General features: G+C 39.0%; 1 protein-coding gene across 2 annotated transcripts in view; it reads right to left on the bottom strand.

Moving 5' to 3' along the window:
• The window catches only part of LOC121295207 (integrin beta-4-like), a 39109-nt gene extending 24332 nt beyond the window's left edge, over positions 1-14777 (bottom strand). For both annotated transcript variants that reach the window (XM_041219623.1, XM_041219624.1), the window contains exons 1-13: positions 14477-14777; positions 9079-9161; positions 7611-7693; positions 6565-6660; positions 5620-5824; positions 5283-5382; positions 4398-4569; positions 3746-4009; positions 2991-3080; positions 2287-2412; positions 1687-1854; positions 1245-1321; positions 451-665 (exon numbers count right to left, since the gene is read on the bottom strand). In XM_041219623.1, the coding sequence (XP_041075557.1) occupies positions 451-665; positions 1245-1321; positions 1687-1854; positions 2287-2412; positions 2991-3080; positions 3746-4009; positions 4398-4569; positions 5283-5382; positions 5620-5824; positions 6565-6660; positions 7611-7693; positions 9079-9154 (1672 nt within the window). In that variant the 5' untranslated portion in view covers positions 9155-9161; positions 14477-14777. The remainder of the gene's footprint in view (positions 1-450; positions 666-1244; positions 1322-1686; positions 1855-2286; positions 2413-2990; positions 3081-3745; positions 4010-4397; positions 4570-5282; positions 5383-5619; positions 5825-6564; positions 6661-7610; positions 7694-9078; positions 9162-14476) is intronic.
• Positions 14778-15630: the final 853 nt, after the last annotated feature.

Genomic DNA, 15630 nt, shown 5'->3' with positions numbered 1-15630 from the left:
TAGTTTGTAGAAACAGAACAACGAATAGCAACTAAAACAAAACAAAAGATTAGCAATATGCTTCTAAAACATTATTACTGCATAAACCTCTGCAAATATTCACAGCAGTGAATTCAATTGATCTTAATAACTGCAGATCTATCATTTTAAGACACTCAGAAGTACCAGAAGCCAGAATCATTGACTTGCATTGGAGTACCAATCACCACCTTTTTCCTAAGACTGACGTGTTTTCAATGTCGACACAGTTGCAATTTCATAAATATTCTTCTCTTACAGCTTATACAGATAAATTACCATTCCCATAATTTGTGTGTTTTTCATATGGCAAATGTGAGACCTACAAAATTATGGCAGTATATATTAGATAAAAGTTACTGGAATTATTTTGTTAGCACCATGTACTTGATTGAAGGCAATCGTTTTTAGGGTATTTTTGAAGAGCTGTACCGTTGCAGAGGAATCCTCCAAAGCGCTTGCACTGGAAGTTGTCGAATTCGCAGAAGCGGCCCTCGTAGCGCTCCAGTGGGTTCTGTGACAGGTAGCACTGGCAGGTGCCGCACAGACACTCTCCTCTTCCACTGCATGCCTTGCTACTGTTCGGGGCGATACAGGCTTTGCCATCGTCCTTCGCATCCACTGAGCAGTTACAGTAGGGTCCTCTCCTAGGGGCAAGGTGTTTGGAAAGGAGGCGAGTGAAAAACACACACTAACACAGGGAGCCCTTCCTCAATGTGTCAAAATAATTTATTCATTTTAAAAAATGAGATTTATTTCAATATAAAGCATGTCAGTTATTAGTTAATGGCTCTCTTTTGAGATGAGAGTGCCTAAGAGCCTGAATTAAGAATGTGAACAACTGAACATTTATATACTGTGCAAACACATAAACAAAAGCACAGCCACAGATTTGTAAACCATTTGATCTGGTGGAGGGTGTATCAATAGTTTAACCCTACTTCTAGGAACCTTTGGTAGTAAAACAATAAAATGAAGACAACTACAACAATACAAGTTTGCCCTTTTTTATCAGAAAGATAAACAAGAATGTGATGGTATGAGCAAGAAACACCTTAGTTGCAGGTAGGAGCAGTTATAATTTGTGTTAATTGTTTTCAAGAGGGCGAATTTCAATGTTTCTGTTCATCTAATGGATGCTCACAGCACATCACCCAAGCACTAATGGAATATTAATGGCATTCACTCTTTATTTCACACAATGCACACCACATGTATTCCCTTACCATCCACCATTGCACCTGCACTGCCCACACACCAAATCTCCATTCCCTCCGCATTTCTGAGATTTCCGAACCGGGTTCTGCAAGAAGAAAAACAAATTCAGTTTTAGTAACATTTTCAAAATGAACAGTGCTTTCTGGAGTAAGACTTACTATCCATTTAAATAACAACAGATGACATTGCACATTTCTTTTGAAATTAGTTTCTTTATATTATTATGTGGGGATAAAATGAAGGCTTAAATGAGAATACTCCTTTTTAAAAATGTCACTGGATTGGTTGATCATACTGCTGCCTTTTGCTCTAACCCAGGTTCAGACTCAAGTCTCTAGAAGAGGCTTGTGCTTTAACTCGCTGTGCCCCTAGTCTCTCAGCCCTAACCACTAGTGACATCTACATCATAAGTGGTGGTTTACTTTCTAAACACTACCCTCCTCATTGTACCTTCTCACAGTCGCAGGCAGCGCAGATGACAGCGGCATCGATGTTGAGAGCATCAGTGAAGGACGTGGGTTTGATGCGGATGTTTCCTTTCTTGTCATCCTCAGAGAGCTTGCAGATGTGTTCCCCTCCTACCTCCTCCAGAGCCTTCACTTTCACCATGAACGTACCCTGCCAGAGTCAGACACAGATACGCGTGAAGAGCAGGCCCACAGCCTGCGTCCACTAACAAACCACAATTAAATGAAAGCATGGCTGTGGTTTATAAGCTTAGACAAGCCTGTCCTCAACTAGGGGTAGCACCGAAAAGTCGACCTCTTGAATAGAAAAGTGACAGTCGACCTCAGAAGCGGGCAATCGACTGACCGAATGTGTAAATTTCAAAACAGCCGTGGCAGAGTAGCTTTTTACTACCAGCAAAACTACAAGCTTAACAAAAATAGTCATGTTATAAACAGCAAAGTGTCACAAAACAGTACGTTCACAAACAGATCCAGATTTTATCAAATACATGATATATTAATTTTCGACTAGTCAACTATTTTTTACCTTAAAACCTTTAACTAAATCTTTGTCTCTATGCCTCTAGTCTTAATCACATACCTTTTCTCCGGGGGTCAGTTTGAAACTCCCAGGATGTGCCAACTCAGAGGCCTGAGAAGATATGATCTCTGTGTGGAACGCTTTGGGAACGTTGTCGGAGCGAATGCTGATTTTTGAGCGGATATTCTGGGAAGAAGAAGAAACATGTCACACAACTGCTCTACTGGTAAAATAATTGCAGCTAACAAAATAGTTCCTTAAAATTTCTCCACCATGCACATCTATTCATTTTAAAGGTCTCAAATGTGCAGTTTTGAAAGAAGCACATTTATAACAAAGTTGTATTTTCATTTAAAAACTTGATATTTGGTAGGTTAATGAAAACTCTGTTCACAAGCCATGCTTTTAGGCTGACTGGTACTTCCTGGGTCATTTCACCTGACATGTGAAATTGTCTCTACCCCTTTACTGTCTTCTTTCCTGTCAATAGTCAAACGCCTGCTTCCCATATTGATTTGTTTGCTTTCAACCAGTAACATGCTTTGGTGACTGATGATATGAAATGACCCATGGAATGGAAGTGCAAAAGAATAACAATAATTTCATGACAAGAATATCTTGTGATGTTGTAGGCACAGGTTATAGATTCTACTGTGGACAAACATTTCAGTGTACACTAATGAAGGCACTGGCTGGAATGGTTGTTTCTCTGTCATAGTTATACATAGGTTTGATCTCATAGTAAATAAATACATCATTCCTACATTGAAGGCTTTGCGCAGCAGGTCAATGATGTTGGAAGAGTCATCTGAGAGCTGCCCTATGTCCGACACAGGGAAGTATTGACTCAGTTTCTGCAGATAATAAAAAAGGAATGGATTAAATTAAAGAATGTAAATATCTAGGCCAGCCTGAACTTGAATGTGTGTCCTTCTGTTTGTAGGCCCTATTCACAAAGCTGCTCATTTATCTAAAGAACCCTTTTTTATGAATAAAATAATGTTTTATAGTCGTGAAACTGTTTTAAAGAAGACAGCAACTAAACTAATTGAGTAGAATTCTGTACAGTAACAACTGATCTGGAGCTCTACACAGTTTCAAGGCAAACAAGTGTGTCATTAACATCCATCTCCTGCCACAACTATAAATTCAAAACCAGAGCCATCTGTATGATGAACAAGTTGATGACCATTGCATATACTAACACAATGTATAGAACAGTATAGAAGAAGAACTACCAAGTTTCATGACAAGTTGATAAGTGGTTATCCAGATATATGCAGTCTACCATTATAGATGGACAGAAGGACAGACAGTCCATTCAGACAGACATTCATATATCCCCAAAATCTGATATTCTGAATAATTTATGCTAGATAATATTAACACCAGGTTTCATGACAACTGGATAAACGTCTGTGGATTGTGACTTTCCCCTGTCCCCAAAATCCCCTTTGGAGGAATTTCGTCCCCAGCATGGATAATCACCGAGCATAAAGCCATGCCTGCCAGAACGCACCTTATAGTAGGAGTACGAATGGTTGGTGACTGCGAAGATGGGGATGATGTTGTTACTCTGCATCAGGCGCACCAGTGTGGGCACCGAGGGGTAGTCCTGCACCGTGTCATGTGTGTAGGTGCCGTCCTGGCTCAGGTGGCACTGCTCGTCGTTGCGCTTCAGGATCCCCGCCAGCACGTTGGCACCGTCGCTCTCATAGTGGAAGGCGGACTCTGTGGAGAACACCAGAAGGTGCGTGCTCTGGTCTCGCCAGCCGATTTGGTTCTGAGGGTCAGCAGAGAGGCAGAGAGAGAGAGAGCGTAAGGGAGAGGAAGCACTTTGTTTTTTTAACAAGCACATTTAATAGTTTTAGAATAAGATGGGTTTTTTTTGTTTTAAATTTGTATTTTTAGTGGGAGGAATCTCAAACATTTCCATGTGGGGTGTAGATCGTTTTTCCACTCATGGCAAATGCAAGGCACAATGACTGCAGAATGCCATATACACTGCAAAACCCACAGAAATTTTTCCCATGTTACACGGTTCATTTTTTTATGATGTGGACCCCTGTCCACTAAGAGCCAGGCTAGGCTTGCAGACCACAATAGTCTCCCGGATTCTGAGCTTGGTTGTGTCTGAAATACTTGTGGAGATCTGAGCTCTGTGACTGTACCGTACAGACAGCTGTCTGGAGAATAGCGTCAAACCCTCCCTCAGGAGCATCCAGGTTTCCTGAGATGCGCTCCTTCTCCAGCTCGGTTCTGAACTTGGCGGCGTCATTCGTCAGGGGAATTACATTCTTATAGGAGAATGGTGGGTCACTGTCTGGCCACGGCTGTTTCAACCTGCAGACACACACATAGAAACTCTCACCAATCGGGGGTTTGAACCCATACTTCTTCAGCGGTATTAACAATCAACAATTTATACAAATGTGCCTAGGAGAAGTGACACTGAGAAGGCTTCTTGTTGAAACTTTGGTCTTACTTGCTGCGCATTGTTTCTGGTACTACTAATATATCTTTTGAAATGTCAGTGTTTAAAGTTAGGAATGAGATATAGGCATGGCAATATGCATATACAATAGTAAAGTATATTATTACAGACCCTAGTTGTAGTGATACATTTTCTGAGAGGAAAAAAAACAATGAAAATGGTATTAAAAAAATAATAATAAAAAATCAGCTTTAGGAAGAGGTATTGTTCTGAGCAGTTTTTTGCTGATTTTAAACTGTATTTTTTATTTTATTTTAGTTTTTACTTGCTTTATTGTTGTACCTTAAGCCACCCTGACAACAGGCACCACAGAAACACTTTATCATCAGAATAATACACTACAAGAATATGCACGAATATGATCACTGCAGTTTGCCATCTTTTGTGAAAGGAAAACCCACCAGTATTGTACAAAACTACAATGAAAGACGTCTACCGTCTACAGAAGTACATTCTCACTAATTCGGTTACATTTTTCTTTTTTAAAATGGATTAAATAGGTTGTTAAAGTATACATTTTATCATCACAGTGTCACAAATACAGTTTTTATAAGATACTCACTTAGAGGGCCTCATGTCTGTCTGAGGTGCAGTCACTTTATCAACAAATTTCCCAAAGCCAATGGTGTAGTCGCTGGACAGCTGAGTGCTCACCACTTTAGCTGAGAAACAGAATCAGACATGCAGGTTAAAATCTTCCAGACACAACGCTGGAAAAAAAGACCTAGCCTTTCACAGAGCCTGCATAGACCTAAGGTTGCGACCAATAGAGTTAGTGAACAAGGGACACAATTCCATGGCAGAGTAACGTAGTTACAGGATTTATAAAAAACTGTCTTCCCTGTGTATTTATTGAACTGTGTTACCAGGAAGTCCTAGGAAGTCCCAAAAACCCTTACCCAGTTCATCTCCCATCCTCTTTAGGTTGGCAAGATCGTCAGACATGGAGTTTGAAAAGTCCATGAGTATGTAGAGGTCGACGGGGGTCTCAGTGGGCTCAAAGACTTGCATCTGGACCACCTTCTCCTCGCCCGCACGCAGACGCATTGTCATCCTTTGGGGAGACACCTGTGTCTTCTTCAGAGACATGTCAATAGCCACGTCCTGAGAGAGAGACATAACAACTTAAGAAATACACTGTGGTTCGTGCACAGCAGTGTGGCAATACTGAAAGACTAATAACCTGTTCTCTGGTCTGTTGGAGGGAGTTTGACTATAATGATGGTGGTTTGTACTAGTAAAACCAGTCCGTTTTCAGGCTGGAACTTTGAATCACGCTTTATCCAATATTGTGAGCGTCTTTTCAAACATGTTTACAGTTTAACACCTGACTATTTTTACACACAAGAAAAGCATAATTCCAGAAGCAATCCAAAAAAGAATCCAAAAAGTAATCCAAGTATATGTAACTCAATTTGATTACTGTAACAGACTACAAAACAGTATACTGTATAACAATAACCCTCCTGATACTGGCTGTGCAGGCAGATAGGTGCTTAATAAATACTGTCTTGCCTAACCCCCAGTGATGAGATATAGCTGATTGTTTAGAACAGATACATTCACTGTAATAAACTCTTTATAGTTTCTGCCTTTTACAATGATGCAGCATTTTTTTTTAAATAACCCTCAACATTTTTATGATATTTGCAATCATTCTTCATTTGGTATCATAAAAAAGGTAAGGGAACATAAACAATGTAATTTGAATCCACTTACTTTTTTAAATGAGCCGTTTGTAGGTGACAGTACATTCTGTTAACTAATTATCATTAAGTAACTTCCATGATTTTTTTTTTAAAGACAACTCATTATACCTGAAATGGCTACATTTGTGTAATTACCTCCTGGACACTCATCTCACTGAATAGCTCCACTCTGTTCATACACTGATGGTTTTTCAGGTTAGTGAGCAGATCACATCGTGGTAGTTTGAAATCCTGCAAATCAAGGGGGAAAAGTAGTGAACAGCTGGACTTTGTACCACTGTGGCACTCACTGTAGCACTCTCAGTGTAGCACTCTCATTGTAGCACTGTCACTGTAGCAGTCTCATTCTAGCACACTCTAACTGTAGCACTCTCACTGTAGCACTGTCACTGTAGCACACTCTAACTGTAGCACTCTCAGTGTAGCACACTCATTGTAGCACTGTCACTGTATCACCCTTACTGTAGCACTCTCACTGTAGCACACTCTAACTGTAGCACTCTCAGTGTAGCACACTCAATGCAGCACTGTCACTGTAGCACTATCACTGTATCACCCTTACTGTAGCACTCTCACTGTAGCACACTCTAACTGTAGCACTCTCAGTGTAGCACACTCAATGCAGCACTGTCACTGTAGCACTATCACTGTATCACCCTTACTGTAGCACTCTCATTGTTGCCCTGTCATTGTAGCACTCTCACTGTAGCACTCTCTCTGCAGCACATTCACAGAAGCACTCTTACTGTAGCACTCTCACTGTAGCACATTCACAGAAGCACTCTCACTGTAGCACTGTCACTGTAGCACATTCACAGAAGCACTCTCACTGTAGCACTCTCATTGTAGCACTTAAGCTGAGGGAACACAAAACCATTTTTTCAGTAACAGTGGTTTGAAACCTGACTCCAAAAGACCGGAAGACCAAGTTTGAAGCAATTTTGCTGTGTCAATCCCTAATTTTCCCCTGTACTGGGAATACAGTGGCCTGAAACCTAGTCTCTTGAAACCAAGTTCCAAGCCACAAAGTGATTTGTGTTCCCTGAGCTTCACAGACACATGCACATGCAAGTGGGACTTTAAAGACAGTAAAAATCTAATTTTCATTCTGACCTAGGAAAAGTATGCATAGTGAAGCTTCATTATATTTATCATATGCGCCAACGCGCAGTGTGCCGTACCTCATCTGTGCAGAAGGAGCAGTCTTTACCAGCTTGGATACATTCTGTGCAGGTGGAGGCTTGTGCAGCCAGGCAGTGATTCACTGGAGAGACAGAATGGAGAACGAACCAAAATGGAATTAAAACTGACCTCAACTGTATGCGTATCTGGGCAGTGTATATGGAGAGAAATGAGACTGTGAACAAAAAACAAGAGTGAGATGCTGACAATCCATTGTTTTCTGAGATCTTCAGTGCAAAGAGCAGCTCTAGGCAATGAGTACAACTCTGATTCCAATACAGCACTAGTTTAAATACTGCATAATGTAAATAGACGAAGTATATTGAAACTGTTTATCATCTTTCATAAGATTCACAGATTAATCTGGTTCCTTTGTCTACACAAATCAGTATTATTAGGGCTGTATTTTTTCACTGTAAAAATGGCTTATTTCACAACATTTCACAGTCTAAATATAGGTATTTCAAGCTATTTCAAGATATTTAACATAAACATAACAAAATATATCATTTGTCTCTAGAGTTATCAAACAAATGATCTTCGAAAATAATTCTTACGCAAAAACAATAAATGTTCAATTGTAGATATTTTGTTTTTTTATCTCCTATTATGTTCTATTTTCACTATGGGTGAATTATCAAACAAAATAAATGACACGTGAAATGTCCCCTTCTTGTACTGGACAGAGCGATCTTTAACAAAAATATTTCCGATCTTTGCTGCAGCTGGTGTCTTTTTCGTTGAAGACATTTTAAATAAATTGTGCAGCTCTATTCAGTGTGTTCAAGCATTTACCAGAAGCAAACTAAACTGGCTGCCAGGTTCCTAAATGCTGTCTAACAGGTAGGGCGTCAATAAGACAAATGTTTGCTGTATATATTTTTAAGTGATAAATATGCATATTTACACTATTCTTTTACAGAAATGGGAACTACATACTATATTACACGGCAATGGGTAAATTTCATGGAAATCATGAAATCCGTGATAAACATGAAAAGAAATACAGCCTTAAGTATTATTACATCATGTTCAGCATCCTGGTCATTTGTATATAGTTACAAGATCTGTAACCTGCAAAGGGCTACGTTCCATCTTTATATACAAACACAAGATTCTTTTGCAGCTGGGAAATGCATCGGCTATCAGCTCAAAGAAAGTTTGCTGCAATGTCAAGAGTAATATTATTAGTTTGTCATCGTTCCATAATGTACCTTATATGTAATGCTATATCATATTTTAAATCCAGTTCTGGACAGGGGGATAACCCAACATTAGACACAGGTTTGAACTTGGAAAACAGTTTTAGTGCTGAGAGATATCGCAAGCATATTCCAAGACAGATTCATGAAAACATGAACAGACAGCTCAAAAAATGAAGTGATATGTAAGCATTTCCAGGAATGCCTTTGTCCCTATTTCATGGTAGAATCTCTCTGTGATTCGGGCTGTCACAAAGAACCTTACCTCTTGCTTCACTGGTGGTCCAGAGCAGCATCAGGAGGACCATCCCCACTGAGAGACACACGTCCCATCTCTCCATCTCCCTCCTGTAACACAGAGAGGCAGGATTAATCCAGTACAACTGGGACTGAACCTGAGAGCTGGGAATTCAATAGCACTCTAATCTGGGGGCTCAGAAACACTGTTAACATATTCAAGGTATTTGTATCCTGCTGATAACTGCATATTTTAGTAATCTTGGTTTAAACAGGGCAGATCTAAATACCACTATCCTTAAAACCATTATTAAGAACATAAGAATATTTACAAACAAGAGGAGACCACCTAAGCTCATTCGGTTCCTAGTAGCTGATTGAGCTCAAATCTTTGTCAAGTTGGGTCTTAAAGGATCCCAGTGATTCATCATCAGCAACATGACTAGGTAACCCTTTCCATACCCTCACCACTCCCCCTGTGAAGGAATATCTGCTTCTCTCTGTCCCAAGTCTATCTCCACTTACTTTCCAAATGTGTTCCCCTGAATCTGAGATCTCAAGGGTTACTGTATTTAGATCAATTAAATAGACCCCAGTATGTTTTTAGAAGAAGAATACCTTGTCCTGTGGATAAGGTATCTGACATCATAGTTAACAATGTAATGCTTTTGTAATTAAATGCCGTATGTTGGTATGGTTTCAATGGATAACAGTAATGGTTAATAGGAAGGTGCTGGAGAGACAGTAGATTAAGCTTATAATTCCAGCTATGATCCCAACCCTGTATACACTCTGTTACAGCTGCTGTAGGTCCTGTGGAAACTGGAGTTAGTGATGTGCACCTGGTCAGGGAACGCTCCACTGAATTAACCCAACAGAATACAAGACTTCAGAGTATTGTCCTTATTGTATATACAGTAATATTGCTAAAAGCACTGTGAAAGCATGGCAAGCATAGTTAAGAACACAGAAAGCAAACTATTCAGAAGCAGGGTTAGAGTGACCCACGCTAGCACCAGCATGTGTATATAAACGTAAACACAGAAGAAAACACTGTTGTTTAAAGTCTAATACAATTCCAGCAGTCATGTCAAACAAGCCGATGTACCATCTCCCACTCACTCAGAAATGCTTGGATAACCTTACATGTTTCACAGATTGTTACAGAAACGTACTGAGTTATTTAAGATACCAAATCTTAAATTACCCACACATCAGGTTGAATTAAAAACCCTAATGATAATTAGATCTTTAAGTACTACTGAAGATTTTATGATTGAGCATTTAAAGTTTTTGTTGAGAGTTTGAAGATAGGCTATGCAAGTGTGGAATTATTTTGACTAACAGTAACTACAGATGCAATTGCCCCTCTTCTGTGTTTAACTGCTGTCAATTTTAATGTAAGAAAAATATAATAAAAGAAATGTAGAAAGTAAAAAATCATTGTGGTCCCTATTCACAGTGCTTTAAATGTATTTTAAAGGTCTAAGTCTGTTTTTATAATTGAAATACAATTTTATATCAATGAAACTGTAATCAGTCAAACTTATTTTATGCACAAAAAACAGACTTTGAAAAAACATTCTTTAAGAAACTCACGAGTTAAAGCTTTGTTAATATGGCCCTTTGACTAACAATTAAATTGGTGCACAAACTTCACTGACAGGGACTAAATCCTTTCAAACTACAGAGCCCTACACTGCACCTCACCCAGCAAACCCAGTGAACCACAGGAAAGGTGTAGCCACGTTCTGCCCCGCTCCTACCAAGGCAACCAGTTTGTGAGCTGAGGAACAGCAATAAATCAGAAGGTAAACACAGATAAATCCACACGGGGCACACATTCCTGCTGTCAGCGTCAATCCCACCTCTGCTTTTATATTGCAAGCTACGTTTGAAACATTTCCAGAGAGAATGTTTAACAGCCTGAGAAAGCTGTAGAACTGGACTGCTTTGAGTCCACACGTGCACTGGATTTTAAAAGGTGGCTCTAGCAGATCTACAGCAAAGCTGAAGGAAATTTCACAACAGACTTATATACAAGATCTTAACAAAACTATCAACTTACCTGAAATGTGTGGGAATGCCTATAATTCTGCCCAATGCATATAGATTTCTATATCTACTAATTTCAGGCCACTAAGATGTAACATCTTGTTCATTACAGTTCATAAGAGTCTTGAGGACAGAAATATGTGATAAGGTATAGAAGTATTGAATTACCTAGCTATAGTTCAGTGAAACAGTAGTTGTGCGGGCCATGTTACAGAACTGAACACGTAATCATTTACTTCTACTTTTATCTTTTGACTTCAAAGAGAAAGCAGGCTGAAGATGAAGTCTACACTACACTATGCACAGATCTTTAACTGCTGATGTACTTGTTTTTTACTTGATAAATTAAATGCAGTAAAATCTTGTTGCATCTGTCAGATAAAACAGTAACTTATAATTGATAATTTGTAGCTTTTTAATACAGGCTACCTGTACGTTTAAGAAAAGCACCAGTTTATCAAAGAAACACTGTGACTTTGCCTTTGCCTGACACATGTTACCTGGAAACCCAAGTGTTAACCTACCTGGAGCCCAGCAGTTTAGAGGTTATTCTGGGGCTATCCCAGTCTGCTAACTGCAGCACCCAGAGGCATGAGAGAGGTGTTTTTTTTATATACTCAAGGGTGATCAGTCACCCATAAAGCAAACACTGAGGATTGGATTTTTACTTTGTTTCCCAAGCAAATCACTCAGCGGTCTGGCAATTTGATCTTAACTTAAAGGGATGAGCTGCTAAAGACTGGGCAAGTGAATGTGATGGATTTGATTTGCAGCCCAAGGTCACCCAACCACCTGGAGTGGGGAAGAAAACACAGCATTGCAAAATATTTTGAAAGAACCTCACTGCCCTGCCATTTGCATACCTCTCCTACAAAAAGCTGTAATGTGGGTTGCTCTAAGAAAGAACCCATACAAACAATACTGGTTTCTGTTTAGCAAATATACTGTAAAATCCATAACGATTGGAGATAAGGCCGGAATGATTTACAGGAAAGTTTCCTGAGGGAGGTTTTCATTGCAAGAACTTCCTGTAACAAACGCCTGCCCATTGCCCACAAAACAAGCAAGCACAGGTTATGATTCAGTTATTTAATAATACACTAACCAATGTTAGGATTAATATAATAACTGGATGAAAACAGTGGAATCTAGTATTGCAAAGCTACAGGCAGGCAATGCGAGAAGAACTTGAACTGATGAAGTGATATAATTGAAACGTTGTGAAACTGTACTTAACTTGTCTGAGCAAAAAAAGGCCAATCAGAAAATAAGCTTTCATATCTTGCATTCATTCAAATCCAGCAAAAGAACAACCAGACGAATTGCATTTTTATCCAAATGGACGTTGCTATGCAGATGGGGAGCTTGAGCTAAGGAAAGTGATTTTCCGATTTCAACTGTTAATTATAGGTTTAAACAGACTTTCTTCTCTGTACATTACACTTGTTTTATAAACAGAATACTCCATGCTCCATGAACGTTCACCGAGTGCTGTGGTTATTTTTACTCGCGAGGATAGCTGTTAACAACACACTCGATCTCTTTGGGGGCTCATGGGTTATTTGGCTATCCTCATTCGTGGAATCGTGACAGTACTCTATGCTGGGAGGATGTCTCTGGGAGGAGACCTGGTTGGTCAGGACATTACTTCTTGTTCTTCTTCTGACAATAACTCATAACTGCACTTTACATGTGGGTAGACAGTTTGGTGATAAAAACATTAAAAAAAATTAGAAAAGTAGGCCTTTCAGCTCATTCATGCTTCTTTTGTATGAGCTGATTGATCAAGTCAGATCTTAAAGGATCACAATGATTCAGAATCAACAGCATGGCTTGGGAACCCATCCCATACCCTCACCCCTCTCTGTATGAATAGCAAGTCTATCATTTTGACCCAGGGTCTCGTCTTCCCTTCTGTCTGATCATTTTCAGGTATGACCTCCTGGGGGCAACCTCCATTGAGTTCAGCCCACTCCCAGAAAGGCGATACTTAATAAAGGAGATGAGCAGGCTATAGCCTAAAATGTCTGCATACGTTCAATACATTTGTGAGTAACCTAATGTTAACTTTAAATCAATGTCCACACACATATAATTTTATCCAATTGATTTTCATTCTGTATGAAGTCCCAAGTATTTGCCACTATTTGAAAGTGTTTATGCTACCAATAACTGCCCTAACTGCCATTGCTCTATTTCAACATTAATCAGTATTTGCCACTTTATCAATTAATTTCTATCACTGTTAATATTGCTGCTTAAAGCCTGACTACTGATCAATTGGTCTTTGAGAAAAAATGCAGAAAGAAAGAAAGATCCCTGTTTGTATTTTAAACCGACAGTATTCCTTGTTGTAATGGCTTGTGGGTTAATTACATTCCATGTTAAGTAAACTAGAAATATAATGTTGTGTACACAAATTTATGCATTTTAATAAAAGGGAACAGAATCACTAAAGGTTTATCTAATGTAGAAATCATTTACAACTATTATATTATTTCTGATTTGAAAAGGCATCTTGCCGCTAAACTGTATTGAAAATAAGTCAACCTAAAGAAAAACAGACAATAAAAAACAGGATATACCTATTTATTCACTAACCCCAGAAAGAAAATGGTAAAGTCATGTTGCCAATCAGATGTACAGTACCTCACTTACATTAATAGAGTATGCACTGCTTAATTAAGCTGACAACTCTAAACTTAACATAAGCCCCACCTTAGAATAGTGCACAAACACTAATACAAAACCACTCACCTGCTTTAAGGGATCAGTTTACTTTGCACTGTTAGCATATATTTTATCATTACCCCAACTATATAGTTTTCTGATAGTACAGGCACATTGTAAATAGCAATTAGCTCCGGTAACATAGCATAACACAAACCTACAGGACTCTGAACTAGCTTGCTTTGTAAACTACAGTCGGTTGGAAACACTCGCTTCCATCTGTTTGTGCTTGAGTTCTCCTTGTGACAACAGGATTCAATTTGTGACTGAGATTCCAATGTGAAACACAGAACCAAGGTGAGCACACTCCAGGCACTACAGACCAGAACTGAAACAGTTAACAGCATTAGTCTTGAAATTCCTCCATTTACCAACCTCAACAGCACACCAGAGAAGTGAAAACCTGGATAACTCCTATGGAAGAATACTGCAGTAAATCAGGTAGCATTTGAACAATGCAAGCTTTGTTGAGTAAACAGATAATAATAGTACTTGGCATACAATACAAGAAAACACAAATTCACTATTTCAGTTTCTCCGCATATCAGCATGTGTGCGAAGTAAATGATATGCCTTATTACTTCCAGCAATGCAAAAACATAACATTAGTTATATATTTTTAATTGAATAATTTCACAAACCTTCTAGTGTTCAGCTTCAAAACTTTGTGCTCCAAAGTCCAGTACTATGCTTGGAATTATTTTCAATGAAAAAGCAGTGCCACTTCTTTTTTTTTTTTTTTACTGAAACTAATATCCACCTGCCCTCTCAAAAACTCTAATAAAGTTCCAATGGAGTCTGTCTCCAGCAGAGGAGTTTTGTAAATTTCAAATATTGACCTTTTCTCTCTTTTCTCTTCAAAAGAGTCCTAACTGTTTTGCCTTGCTGCTGTGTGTGAGTGAATGAGTGAGCGAGTGAGAGAGAGAGAGTTTTGCACTGCTACTTGATCCCTCCCCAGTTTGATTTGAAAAGCACTTTTATTTCTGCTCACAGGTAGCTGCCTGTGACTCATATCCCTGTATAAGTAAGTCAGCTTCCAAATTCCTTTACGTGAGCCACACCTGTATGGGCTTGAGCGAGCCAGGTAACAGCCCTGCCCCCACAGTGGGCACCCATGGGATACAAGCAGTAGCCTACAGTACAGCGTGGCAGCTCAAACAACCTAATCACAGCCAAAAGATTGCCAGACATTGTGCAGTTTGAAAAACTGTTGAAGGGGAGCTGCAGGTGAAAGCAACAGCATCCGTGTGATAACGCTCGCTTTTTGTCTTGCAGGATTTTTTTTTTTTTTTTAGCTTCTCCAGCTCTGCTAGTGTTAGGGATAGTGTGTTGTTTTGTCTTTTTAATTACTGCTAAGAATATGTTGTTAGCATTCTTAAATTCTGCATCTTTCACTAAATTCACTTTTCTGCTGTGTGGTGGGTCATTCGTACAGCAATTTATATCAGCTCGCAGACTTATAAAACTTGATATGCTGTATTGTGCTCCAGACATAAAATTCCGAGAGGAGACTGTTCAACTCGTCCTTGGAAATTACATGTCAGTCTACCTTTTTCTTGGAGACAGTTTTGTAGGATATTCACAGCCCATCTAGAAGCCTTTATTATATTTCTAATTTACATTAACAAGCAGGGTATAACTACTGAAAATTCTAACATATTTATGCAGACAACACTGTATTGTATTCTAATGGCTCTTTCTTGACCATGTTAATAAAAAAACTTGCATAAAGTTTTCAATATCATTCAGCAAAATTTCTTGGATTTGGTTCCTGTATTGAACTAGTAAATAATTA

The sequence above is a fragment of the Polyodon spathula genome, chromosome 20, assembly GCF_017654505.1.
Source record: "Polyodon spathula isolate WHYD16114869_AA chromosome 20, ASM1765450v1, whole genome shotgun sequence".
Taxonomy (NCBI): domain Eukaryota; kingdom Metazoa; phylum Chordata; class Actinopteri; order Acipenseriformes; family Polyodontidae; genus Polyodon; species Polyodon spathula.
Note: the sequence above shows the minus strand (reverse complement) of the source record. Positions and strands in the feature narration are given on the sequence as shown.